At 55.2% G+C, this 13,760-nt stretch overlaps 1 protein-coding gene across 2 annotated transcripts in view; it reads left to right on the forward strand.

The window, feature by feature from the left end:
• PAX7 (paired box 7) overlaps window positions 1-13,760 on the forward strand; it is a 95,295-nt gene that overhangs the window by 57,677 nt on the left and 23,858 nt on the right. For both annotated transcript variants that reach the window (XM_032864056.1, XM_032864057.1), the window contains exon 7: window positions 275-477. In XM_032864056.1, coding sequence (XP_032719947.1) covers window positions 275-477 — 203 coding nt within the window. The remainder of the gene's footprint in view (window positions 1-274; window positions 478-13,760) is intronic.

Genomic DNA, 13,760 nt, shown 5'->3' on the forward strand with positions numbered 1-13,760 from the left:
GCAACATGGCTGGTTCACAGTTGCCTTGGAGTTACGTGGAATGTTGCTTAGCTGTCTGTCCAGATTTCGCTAGTCCCTCGTGGCCAGCCCAGGAGCCAGCTTGTCCCATCCTGAGTAGTGAGAGTAGGTGACCCCCTCCCTCTGCTGGGTGGGCACTGGGAGGAGGAGGCTTCTGGCTTGTTTTCCAAGCAGGTGCTTCTTTCCCTGTGCTGGGACGCCCACCATCCCTGGGCTGGGGCCCCTGGCTCAGGCCGTCTTCTGGGTTTCTCTGCAGATGGGGGCAGCACCGTGCACCGGCCGCAGCCACTCCCACCGTCCACTATGCACCAGGGGGGGCTGGCCGCTGCCGCAGCAGCCGCCGACACCAGCTCTGCCTACGGAGCCCGCCACAGCTTCTCCAGCTACTCCGACAGCTTCATGAACCCGGCAGCGTCCTCCAACCACATGAACCCCGTCAGCAACGGCCTGTCTCCCCAGGTAGGTGGCCTCACCAGACTGGTGCCCGGGAAATGGCGGGCTCTTGGGTACCTTGGAGAGAGCTACAGTGGGAAGTGGAGATGCTCCTTCCACCTTCACGGGGCAGTGTTCGGGGATCCTTCGCCCTGGGTTCATGTTCTTCAAGCCGCAGGTCCGGGTGACCCAGCAGGCGGCTGCGGAGAAAGGGCTCTGGCCACCAGCAGCACACAGAGACCACATTATAGATGCGCTCCTGGCCTGACAGCCCCCCAGAGCTTATGAAACCAGCCCTCCACCCACCTCATGGCTGCTCGGTCCATAAAAGTCGGGTATTTTCACACAGTGTGTGGGTGGAAGCCTTGTACCATTTCCTATGGGATGCTGACCATGGTTCGCACTTTGTTCTAGAACCAGGTCCTGGATGCCGTCCTGGGCTCCATCTCTTGCCTTTCCCCAGGAGTGACCTGTGAGTGAGAGGCAGCATCCGATCGGTAGTGAGAAACACAGCTAAGGTTCTAGACTGGGAACCTCATGGGGTCTCCCATAGGGCTCCATGGGGTCCCCATGGGGTCTTGGAGCTCATTCTTTCACGTCCAATGGGTTGCTGGTGAAGTCCTTCAGTGCCTACCCCTGCTGTCAGAAGTCATGGGGCCGCCCTTAGATCAAGTCAGAAAGACAGGGTTGAGGCTGATGGCAGTGACTGGTGGGTCTGGGGAGCAGGACGTGGTGATACACGTGACCTTGAGAGTTCTTTTCTGGGGCTACAGCAGGCTCTCAAATACCCAAGGAGGAAAGAATTAAATCCAAGGTTGGTTTCACCCTTCCTCCCGCCTTCTGAGTCGCCTCCCTCATGACTATGGGGACACACATGGCGTGAGCTTTTCTGAACAGTTGTGCTTCGGGTAGGAAAGCTGGAGTCTTGCAGGGGGTTAAATCCCATCTCCACTGCTCAGGGTGTTGGGAAGTTAGCATGGCTGAGCCTCGGTTGGTCCCCCATGGAACTAAAGAGTGATTAAACCAGGTGTTGCTGACCTCCTAAGAAGGGTGTTTTCTGAACTTAGCATCTAACTGGCCAAAGCCTTAGCACCCAGCCTGGCACAAAATAGGGACCAAAAAACATTAGTAGTCCTCTTGCCAACCCCCATCGCCAAGATGATTCAATTAGCGTGAGAAACCTGTTACGTGAAGAAAAAAGGGGGCCAAAGGGAAGGTCAGCTCCAGCCCCCTGGCCAAATCCATCTAGTTTCTGGTTTTTGTCAATAAAGTTTTATTGGCACATAGCCATGTCCATTTATTTACGTATTTATGGCTGCTTTGGGGGCTATAACACCAGAGCTGAGAAATTTTGAAACAGACCACCTGGCCCACAAAGCAAATAGCGTTTGCTCTCTGGCCCTTACAGAAAACCCATTGCCAACCCTTGGTCTAAGACCTTTGCAAGAATGTTCGTTTTCTGCCCGGTTTGGGTTCATCCCTGTTTGCCTCTGTTAGTGAGTGTGGTTGACAGCTGACTGCATTGTTGTGTCATTGTTTATTTATGGGTGAGATTCCTTCACCTCTCTCTGTCTTGATTTTTCCCATCCATGAAATGGGGATGACACTAGCATCCATGTCATAGGGTTGTTGAGGAAGCTGTGAGCGGACAGGCATAACGCACGTAGCCCAGGTCCAGGGCAGAGCTGAGCCCTGGGGGACTTGACCAGCTCCTTGCAGAGCTCCTAACGGTGATGCACCACTTCCTGTTGGAGCCCACATTATGGGGCGGGGATGATGCAGCCTGCAGACCAGAATGTTTACCTGCTGGACTGTAGCTGGTGTCTTTGAGGTTCAAGGCCATGGCTTCAGTACTGAGCACACACTGGCTGAGCTAACCTTCCAGAGAGTCAAGAGACAGACAGGACAGGACCCAAGAGCTGGCTGGATGACCGTGGCCATGGAGACTGAGGATGCGGTCCAGGCCTGGCCTCACGGTATGAGACAGGTCACAGGAGCATCACTCAGAAGTCCGAAGAAGGACGATCAGATTATATGGACCAGCCTTCTCACTTCATGAATGGGGACCAGGGACCCGTTGGCCGGGCATAGCCCAGAGTCTAGGGCACCGTCTTGCCGACTTGCAACCCACTGTTTCAGCGTGGGCTGAGGTTTCTCCCCAAAGCACAGTTTTGTTACAGGGCAGAGGACAGACAAGCAAATAAAGGGCCCCTGGCTTCTGGAGCTTGGCTCAGGGACGGGATAAAGAGTAAGGACGTCTCAGGAGCTGTGTGAGCCCAGAAACAAGCCTCAGGGAAGGAGGATAAAAGGAGAGAGGGAAGGGGAGGGGAATCGCCATTACTATAAGCAGCCAGTAGCCTGACCTTCTCCCTGCCTGAGCTGGACCCTCGCCTCTCCTCCCAGAGACCCTTGCTTGGGAGGCTCCCCCACTCCCCACTTCAGGCGGAGAGGCTCTGAGGACATGATGGATCGGCCCAACTCCAGAGACTTGCTCAGAGGTTCCCACCAAAGGTGTGAAGACAGATGGCGGGTCTGACGGGGGCAGAGGGGACCAGGAGGTGAACAGCTGCCAGCAGGGAAAGGGGTTGCACGGGGTGGGGACAGGAGGGCAGGCTGTGTGTGCTTCTGCCCATGTGAATGGCCGGGGTTAAGCTTCGACCGCTTCCGGAGGAAGGGGGCCGCTGGGGGTGTTTCTGGGTCTGTACAAGAGCTCCTGGTATTTGTGAGTCCCGGGACGGCCCCTCCTCCCTCTGAGCGGGCCAACTGCCAGTCGCCGCTGTCTCGGGAGGGGTGCGGGCGGGCGGGCGCTCTCCACCAGGACAGATCTACTTCCTAAGGTCTCATTCCCCTCCCTCCAAAAGCAGGGTAGTTGTCCAGAGCTCATGTGGTCAAGAGGGATGGGGTGGGCTGCGTCTGGGATGGGACTTCCTCTCCTCCCAGACCGCAGGTGGCCTCGGTCCTTGTGCTTACAAAAGCCCAAAGGGATTCTTTTGGGGAATGAACTTGGGGCTCTGCTGAGCATGTGCTCATCACACTGGCTGGTGCGCTGCTGCCTGGAGAAGCCCCCCTTCCCGGGGCCCGACCTGGGTCTTTGTCTCAGACCCAGCCTGGGAAGTAGGGACTGTCCGACCTCGGAGACTCCACAGAGAGACCTGCCCAGCAGAATCCCATGGAAAAACCATTGATTCAGCTCTGCCTTGGACCCTGCACCCTGGCTGTCAGAGAACAAAGACTTACGGAGTGCCTGTCATGTGCCAGGCACTGTTCTAGGCCCTGGGGATAAATCAGTGCACGTCAGAGATGGAGACCTCCCGCCCTCATGCAGCTGGCGGTCTAACAGGACAGACAGACAATACATAATAAAACCGCAAGTTCACGCAATGTATCTGATACCGCTTTGGCAAGGGCAGCTAAACTTTCGAGCCCCTGTGATCCGCACCTTGTTCTGAGTGTTTCCTCTACCCTCACTACTTGGGCAGCAAAACCAGGATTCTGCCCTCCTTTCTGGAGCCTGAGATCAGAATTGACACTACCCTGTAACCTCAGAAATGTAAACGCTTACCCTCTTTTTTGGAGACTGGCTGGCAGCAAGAAATCCTCTCCCCTTCTGCTCCATGGAGACAGAGGGGAAAGCTCATTCAACCCATGTCTTGGATGAGAAGACTGAGGCCAAGACCTCAGGTTAGGGGCCAAGGGACAGAGTTGAGTCACATGGGCAGAGGCTTTCTGAGAACTTCAGACACCAATGAGGCTTGGTTCCCTCGTAGCCCCGCCCCAAAGCCCAGCTTTACGAGATCAGCGACTCAGTGCTCAGCACACAGACGTCCCCAGCTTTGCGCATGGAGTCTTTTTGAAGAGGTACAAGGAAAACCAAAGCAGTTGACCCTTGAACGATGTGGGGATGAGAGGTGCCCACCCCCCCACACACAGCTGAAAATCCACGTCCAAGTTTTGACTCCCCCCAAAACTTTACTAATAGCCTGTCATTGCCCTGAAGCCTTAGTGAGAAGATAAATAGGGCACGGATACATGTTTTGTAGGTTCTATTTTTCTTTTATACTGTATTCTTACGAGAAAGTGAGCTAGAGATGTTGCCATAAGACAACCATAAGAGGGGCATCTGCGTGGCTCAGTGGGTTAAGCCTCTGCCTTCAGCTCAGGTCATGATCTCAGGATCCTGGGATCAAGCCCGCATCCGGGCTCTCTGCTCAGCAGGTAGCCTGCTTCCCCCTCCCCCCTGCCCGCCTCTCTGTCTACTTGTGATCTCTCTCTCCCTGTCAAATACATAAATAAAATCTTTAAAAAAAAATAAGAACGAAAACCATAAGAAAAAAAAGAAGAAAAGCATGAGGAAGAGAAAATACTTTTGCAGCGGGGCTGTGCTGTAGTCATTGAAATACAGCGTCTAGAACAGTGCCTGGCACAGAGGAGGCACCCCGTAACTGTTCGTTATGTGAGAGGCGGGGTCCAGGGCAGAGCGTATGAAGTGTCCCCACACATTCAAACCCATGTTGTTCGAGGGTCAGTGTACTGCCCACGAGACGTAGGGAACTAGGATTCGCAGACCCCCTAGGCTGAGGTCCTTGGAAACGGCTCTTAGATAAAAAACAGCCTGGGACAGCTTAGGGCAAGAGGAACCTTTTGTGGCATGAACGTGAACAACAGCGAGCAATCTGATGTCTGCTGTGATAGGGCACGCTGATGGGGAAGTGGGCAGGGATACAAAGGGGACACCTGTGTATAGGTCCCTTAGGATACCTGCCCTTAGGAATCCCCCAGTATGATGGGGGAGACACGGCTCCTGCCCTGAGGGATCCCTGGCCTGAGAGAGGAAGGACTTCGCTCTCATCCGCAGGAGCTCACAGTCTGAAATGGAAAAAATTCTATCCTTAGATGCCCTAGGGCAACGATAGAAGCCAGGGCTCTCCCAGAGAGCTCCCAGTTTGAGGGGACACAGGCTCAAAAAGTCATTCCCGGCTGCTCACCATCCAGAGTCCCGAGGAAAGAATCAGGAGTGCAGTTCTGTTGTTTGGCTGAAGGCTATGGCAGGGTGCCTTGTGCTGGGAGCTTCTTCAGGGTCCCCTCAAACTGGGAGCTCTCTGGGATAGCCCTGGCTTCTACCGTTGCCCTAGGGCATCTATGGATAGAGTTTTATCTATGAATAGGGCATCCTTGGCTTGAGCTCCCCCACACCCCAGCTTTTTAGATGCAGATTCTGTCAGAGTTGGAAGTGCAAACTGAGGCCCAGACAGGGAGAGAGAATTGCTCCAGGCCCCCAGAACCCCAAACCCCCAGCCAAGGGCTCCTGCCACTGCCTCCCAGAAAGGGGGTGTTTCTTCCTTGCCACCTCCGCTCATCTCGCTCCACATTCATCGTGTCCTTTGCTCCTTTCTGGAGCTTAAGGGGAAGGAACCTGTAAAAGGGATTTACATATTTACCTTTTCCCACGCTGAACTCACGAAACATACTCTAAGTGTGTGGTTCTCACATGGCCACAATCACCATACAGCAAGTCTTTTTGTCCTTTTGGGCTCCTTGATGTTCTCCTCTCCTTTCCCTCTTTTGCCCAGCATAATTACGGCGACAGCTAACGTGGAGTAGATGCTCCTGGTGGGCTGGCTGGGACGGAGATAAACTCTATAACCACTTTCCCTAACGGAGTCTTGGCCAGATCTCGTGACTTTCAGATTATAGATGAGAAAACCAACTTGTCTGGGGCCATCCATCCATCCATCATCCATCCATGCACCTTCCATGTGCCAGGCTCTGTGGTAGGTTCTGGAAAGTGGCAGAGCTGGGATGGGAAGGGTCTGCCTCCAGAGCCCACCGGGCTAGCTGTTCTGTTCTATCTGCTGCTCCCCCCCAGGTACGTCCTGCACCCCATCTGGTGAAGCTGAGGTTGGCACCCACGGGGCATGGTCAGGTTCAGAGTCCGAATCCACAAATGCTAAGCTTTCCCTTCCTCCTAAAACAGATAGGAATAAAGCTCAAGGCTTTATTTTAATTTCTTTATGAAAGGGGTATCCGATTGCCTCACCATAACAGATGACCCTCCTGGCATCCTGCGAGGGCCCCAGGGGAGCCGTATACCTATAGAGAGCCAGATCCCAGGGAAGCGCTCTGGCTCTAGGAAGTCACTGAAACTCTGCAGAAACCCTCTGCCTGGAGAAACAGGTTCAGAGAGGTTCAGCAACTTGCTGAAGGCCACAGAGCCTCTGAGTGGCAGAGCCAGGACCACGCACTGTGCCTTGCGGTGACCCTCAGCGGAATACGACCACTGGCTCTGGGGAACTGAGCTGTGCCCCTCATGTGGTGGGCTCTAGAAACTCCCTGTGCCTCTTTCTCCTATCACTTCCTCCTTGTGTTTTTTTTTTCTCTCTCTCTTTATTGGCGACACTGCGTTTATAATAAGCATTTAAAATGAGTCTTGCTGGACCAGGGACGAGGAAGGAGGAGGGAGTGGGAGATTTGTAGGCAGGAAGACGGGAGGGGGATGGTGGGGTGTTAAATAGCCCAGAATTTTTAAAAAACTGATGCAAATCACTGGTAGGAGAGAAAATTATGTGCAATTACGTCCTGATATTGGAAGGTTTTGCCTAGCCCAGGCAACAAGATCTCATTAACAAGCAGAAAATAAGATTGAAATGGTGTGTAAAAGAGCTGAAAAATGAATTTGAATGCTGCGTTTGTCCACAATTACCCCCTCCTTCACACGTATTTTATTGCAATTTTTTTATTATTCTTAATCTCTCCATTCCTCAAAGCAGATTGGGGACATCCTGGCATTACCGGGGCATCGGGAGGAGGTGTGGAGGATTTCCTGCTCCCCTGAAAGGAGACCCTTCTTTCGCACATTTTCCAAGGTTGGGTTTTGGAGGGATCAGAATTCATTTCTCCAGCTTAGTGGGTTGTAGGAACATGGGGCTTTAACCCCAGCCCCCAGCCGAGTGAGGAGTGAGCGCGCCTCTGCGCCCCGCCCAGCCCTTCCTTCTCCTCCCTTCTGGGCGCCTCTTCTGCCTCCAGCTTCCTTCCCCGTGCCTTCTCAAGATCTCTTCCAGGCTTGCCCTCTCCCCGGGGATCTCTCCCACAGCCCGCCCCCCCCCCCCGCCACCCAGTAGGAGGAAGAGATGGGCAAGACACTGCATGGCCCATTGTCGTCAAGCAGCTCTGGGGTGGAGTTCTGGTTCAGCCATTTAGTGAGTTGCTGTGTGGCCCTAAAGCAGCTTGCTTAACCTCTCTGGGCTTCATTTTTTTCATCTGAGAATGGGAGTGATAATCCCACCTCTCAGGGGGCGCCATGAGGATAAAGGGAGAATTTGAGTAAAATGCCTGGTACATAGCAGGTGCTTAATAAATTCTAAATCCTCTCTCCATCCCTCCATCCCCAGCCCCGCCTCCGCAACTGTATCTTGGCCTCCAACTCTGCCTTACTCCCTTCCATCTCTTTCCTCCTTCCCTTCTCTCCTCTGTCTTCTACCCTCCCTTCCATTAGTTGGAAAATGCCTGATTCGGCTTCCAGGCCAGGACAGGGTAGTATGTCCCCCTGACCCCAGTCCTGGGAAGAGAGGATGCTGGATGCGGGAAGCACCCTCTTCTGCAGAAAACACAGGGAAAGGCTATCTCCGCTCTCCCGCCTCAAGTCCCTGGAAAGGATGAGCAAGGATGGAAAGGGTGACTGGCTCAGGTTGGAAGGACATGGCTCTGCCTCTGAGTGGTTCTCCCCAGGATTACAGAGGAGCTGAGTCACCCCACCCAACCCACATACCCATTTCTCATGGTGACCAACAGTAATGGGGTCAGGGGTCAGCTGTGGGAAGGGCTACAGTCTGTGGCCAGAGTATCTTAGCCTTAAAGCCAAATGCCATTGGGCAGCATCGGCCCTCCCCAGCTTGCTTTCTTCGTATCCAGTGCTAGTCCAGCTCCCAGACACCCCTCTGCTACATCCACATCTGCCAGCCTCTCTTCCGAGCCCTGATCGAGGCGCCAGGCGGGGGCGGTGGGTAGTATGGGCTCAGCTCATCAGGTGACCCCACACTCCAAGTGTCCTTTCCCCTTGACTCCTAGCCAGGCCAGCCCTAGGGCAGGGGTGAGTCCTGGGGCTCATAGAATCAGCCGTGGGGCCCTGGGCTTCCTTGAGCCCAGCCAGCCCCTAGAGGGACAGACCCTGACAAGATCCTGCTCTCACAACCAGCTTTGCCTTTGTCCACAGTTAACCCACCTCAGTGGGAAAAGCTGAGTTATCCCCCACCGCGGCCACCCCCGCCCGGCAGCTCCTCGCCAAACAAAACCACCTGCTCCCGTCAATCAAAGGCTCAGCTCCAGCCCACAGGGAGAGGCCCGGACAGAGCCTCATCTCCTGTGAAAACAGACCCCTGTTTATTTCTCTGCCTTTCTCACCCCTTTTTCCTGGGTGGAGAGGGGCTGTGGAGGCAAGACTGGCTGGGATCAGGAACTTTCCAGACTGCGGTCGAGGAAGTCAGGTCATGCCTATGTGCAGGAAATGCCAGGAACTGGGGGGACTGGTTTATTGCTTCTGGGTGACTTTAGAGTCTTTTTATCATCGAGGAAGAAGTAGGAGGGTCACCCCTGGCCCTTTCTCCTTCCTTAGAGGACTGGGTGGGATTCTGGGAAGACAGCATCTGGAGTCCACGTCTCTGAGTCTGGAAAAGAGATGTAGGTCAAGGGCTGCCCTCTGTCAGGGCTGCTCTGGGCCGTTTTTTTCGCCCACCACCAAAACAGGTGCGGCAATCTGGACCTTGCACCTTGAGAAGCTAGGGGTGTGATCTTACCACAGGCAGAGTGAGACCGGGTGCTCAAGCAAGGGGAGAAGGGGAGCCTGGATGGCAGGGACGTGCTCTTTAGTAGGCGAGGCCTTAGCACCCAGTGGCTGATAATTCATTTTGGCACTGCACAGACCCCAGCGTCTGGTACACAGTAGGCCTCCAACCACCACTGGTGAGCCCCTAAGCCTCTGAAACCTGATCACATGCTCTGCTCTGTTCCCAAAAGGGTTTTGAGGCAACTGATCATTTGGTTTGTACTTGAATGTCATTACCTACGATTCCCTTAAAGTTCATTTCCCTAGCTCCTTGTTACTAACACAGCTTATAGGGAGGCTCAAAAAAGAAACGACATGGCTTTCTCTCTCTAACCAATTATATTTCAGGGGAGACAATATTTAGGGAAGGGGTAGGAGGCTGGTTCTGGCCGGACAACAGCAAATCACAGGGCAAGTACGAAACCCGTGTCTAGTGCAGATGTGTCATGGGCAAGTGGAATAATCGTACATCCCGGGGTTCAGACACCAGCTTCCTGCTTCCTTGCTTTGTGACCACAGACAAGTTACATGAGCTCTCCAAGCCTTGGTTTCCTCCACTATTAGATGAGGCCGATACTGCTCACCCTGCGGGATTATGAGCAATAATGAGGCCTTGTTCATGGGAAACACCTAGTACCATCCTGGGCATATAGTAAGAGATTAATAAGTGACAGTTTCCTCCTCTCTGCTTCTCCCTGCTCTGATTAGAAACTGAATGAGCCTTATCCCTCCTTCACTTTGGCCATTTCTTTTCTGGGACCAGAGGTCTGGCTTAGCCAGTTTTCAACTGGAAATTCAGGAGATCTGAACTCCCTGCCAGCTCTGTTTCTCACCCACTTTGGGAGATGCTTCCCCTCTGAGCCTCAGTTTCCCCATCTGTGCAATGAAAAGATGGACCGGCTGCTAGTAAGGAACCTTCCCGCTCAGAGTCTGTGATTTCTGTGGGTTCTTTGTACGAGCCTGTGAGTCACAGCCCCTAGATCTGTGGGCAGGGGCTGGCCCTCCTCTGTGTCCTGTACCCCCTCCTCACCCTCGTGGGGCCCCAGCCTGGGCCTTCTGGGCTTCCCAGCAGGCCTTCGCTTTAGCCTCCCAAAGCTGCCTGGTTGGGTGGGAAAGAATGCAGATAGGGGATTTGTCCTTCTTTGTGATTAGCACGGGGGCTTGGAATGAGACAGTCCCAGCAGATAGAGGGGAAGAAAATGAGGGAGATTAGCAATTAATACAGCAGGCAGATGCGCCGAGTGACTCCAGGCCATTCCCTGGGGTCCCCAGCGGGAAGGAGGCCGCCAGGATGGCCAGTGACTGGACCTGGTAGGCCGGGCAGTTCCCCAGCTAGGACATGCAGCGGGTACTGGGAGGGAGGATCTCCAAAGAGTCACACCGTCCCCTTCCCCTAGGATGTTGTGCCCGCCGGGACTCCTCCTGTGTCTCTCTGCTGTGTCTCTCTGCTGGGACTCCTCCTCCCCTACCCTGTCATCTCTAAACTGCTCCCGCTTATTCCTTAAGACATGGCCACCTTCCAGGACCTTTGCTCACCCCCTCACGGTGGGTTAGTTGTGCTTTCCCTGTGCATTTATTTGTCACATTTTACTGCTGTATTGAAAGTGCTTGTATTACTAGACAATACTAGGTAAAAAGAACTGTTCCTTTTCCAGAGCACTTACATAGGCCAGATGCTGTGCTAAGCCCCTCACGTGGGATCAGCTCATTTAATCTTTTTGCACCATCTCCTTTGGAGGGGGAGGGCCTCCCCAATGGGGTGGGGGGCAGAGAAACCAAGCAGTTTAAATCATTTGCCTGAGACAAATCACTAACAAGTGGCAAGCCGGGGACTTGAACCCTGCCCGTCCGGCCCCAGAGACCATGCTCTCATCCGGCACATGTCATGAGAATGGTCTGTTTCCCACTTGCTGGTCAGTTTTCCTTGCCGCTATTCCCTGTACCCTAAGAGGCAAGAGAACGTGGGCTCTTGGGGTCCCTGCGCCTGGTCCCAGTCTCTAGCACTGTCACTTCCTACCTGCGTGAGTTCAAGGAGATTCTGCTCTGCCTCAGTTTCCCCTGCTGTCAGTTGGGGCTAGCGGTTTTTCCCATCTAATAGAGTGGTCCGAGGAATGAGCACATTGAGATCTGCAAAGCGTGTTGGCATCTGGCACACTTCGGGGTAGCTATTTGCAGATGGGGCTCCAAGGCCACACAGTGAGTTGGGGCAGGGCCAGGCCCCAGACATCCTGTTGCAGAAATAATGTTCCCCCGGTGCCCTGAAGTTCCCCTGCTCCTTCCTGCTTCCTTGTCTAGGCATCTGCCCTGCCCCAACCTCAGCCCCAGGGTTCCCCTCTCTGTGGACCCTCCCCAGCAGCCCCTCCTCTCTCCTGGCCCTCTCCCCAGCTGTGAACTTTTCTCCAACACTTTTGGGAGTGGGGACAGGTGTTCTGAGCCATCCTGGGGAGTTAGGCTGCAGGATAATGGCTGATGGAGAGGAAACCGGCAGAGAACATCCTCCCCTGGGGCTCCTGGGAGCATCTGAGATCCAGACCAGTGTCTCCCAGGCACCGCTGGCGACTTTGGAAGGTCAAGCCTGAGTGCCATCCCCATTCCTGTGCGGCCTCAGCCAGTCACTTGCACTCAGCACCTGTTTCCTTGTGGGTGATGAAGGACAGCACTTTCTTTAGGATGACAGACCCCACCCCGCCCCCGCTCCCACATCCCCAGCCCAGGGAGTCATGCTCCCCCCCCTTTCCATCTCCAGCCAGTCTTGCCTCCACGTCCCATCCCCATCCTTCAGCCCAGAACTTTCTCTTGGTCCTAGCTGATGGGAAATGAACCTGGGGTTTCTCCTGGACGCTTCCCTCTGCTTCCCATTTCTCTGCTTCCCCCACTTCTTGCTCCAGCACCCCAGCCCTCCCTGCCCCCTGTCCCTCACCCGACTTGCATCCAGGCTGCTCTCAGACCCCTTTCCTCCCTCCTCCTCTCTCTCCGCAAATCCAGTCCTGCTCTCCATTCTCTTTCTCCTAATCTCTCATTCTCCTCCACTCCTTCTCTCATTCCCCTGTGTCTCCAGGCCCCGCCCCCCCAACCCCCCATTTCTCCTTTCCCAACCTCCCCTCTCGGACCTCGCAGGCTCACGACCCTGGGTGGGAGAGGCTGAGGCTCCTGGCGGGGGCTGGGTGCGGTTCCTGGCTGGGAGAGGGGGTGCTGAGTCTGGGGGGGCCGGGGGGGCGGCGAGGGATCGGCCGGATCCGAGCGCCAGCCCTCCCCTCCCCGCGCTCTGCCGCCGCTGCCGCCGCGCCTTTGATCCATGGCCCGAGGCCGCCTGACAGTGGAAAATGCGGGGAGACAAAACCACTCAGTCAAAGTGATTCCCAACAACTGTCTCCCCGAGATAAGGACGCGCTCGGGCTCGGCGGCCTGCTTAATTCCTGCTGCCCGGGCCCGGGACCGGGGAGCAGCGCGAGCCCGGCCGCCCCCGGAACGCGCGCTGCCCATCCGGCCGGCGGTCCGGCCAAGTGCGCACGGTGGCCCAGGGGCCGGGCGGCGACAGTGGGAGAGCCAGGGGTCAGGCTGGCGCTGCTCCGGAGAGACGGAGAGACGCAGGCAGGAACGCAGTTCCTCAGCGGGGCCAGGGCTCCTCCCCCACTCCCCGTGCATTCATTGCGTCCCCTTGCACCAGTGCACTTGCCCTTCCCTCCCCAGGAACATGCTCACCCTCCCTCCTTCACTTAGCCAAACCCCCACTCATCTGTCTGGTCTCAGCCCAGAGGCCACTTCCTCTGAGAAGCCTTCCGGACCCTCCAGTCTGGGTGGCCACACCCCCTTCCACAGTAGCAGTTTTGGCTCTGAATTCTAACTTAATGGATACTGCCATCTCCCCCTAAAGCCAGGACCAGGTTATCCTGGTGGCCCATGTCTCCACCACAAAACCTAGCACACAATAGGGATCCAGTAAACAGCTGTGGGCATGGCTGGACACTCTGACCATTTGTTCTTTGCCCAGCTCCGTGGCCTCTGCATTCGAGGACCTTCTTCCTTCTGGCTAGTTCTGCAAGAGACAAGCAAGCAAGCCAGAAGCCTAAAGCCTCTGAAGAGAAGGGGATGCCCCAGACAAGGAGAGGGATGGGGGTAGAGGGGTATCTGTGACCCCCGCCCCCAGAATTCCCCTACAAGGGAAATCCCTTCCTCTGGGCTGGCTGAGGTGGACAGACTACCTGGAGGGTTTCAGCTGTGATTCCAGCCACCTTCCTTGGCAAGCTGTGGTCCTACTTGGAGGTTCGGGAGGTCAGATTTTGTAAAGTAAACCAGAAGGGAACCTCCACCATTCTACCAGAAACCTCCACAGAGCTGTCTTTTGCGGGGCAAGAGAGCCAGCAGGTTCCCATTAGTGGCAGGGCGTGGAGGTCACGGGGAGGCAGAATTCAGCCTAGGACATCCGCATCCAAGCTGGCGTGGAAGGGGTGATGTCATAAAGCCCTGAGCGCCCCGTTTCTGGGGGGGGGGG

Source organism: Lontra canadensis, unplaced genomic scaffold (genome assembly GCF_010015895.1).
Source record: "Lontra canadensis isolate GAN:19392208 unplaced genomic scaffold, GSC_riverotter_1.0 scaffold25, whole genome shotgun sequence".
Classification (NCBI taxonomy): Eukaryota; Metazoa; Chordata; class Mammalia; order Carnivora; family Mustelidae; genus Lontra; species Lontra canadensis.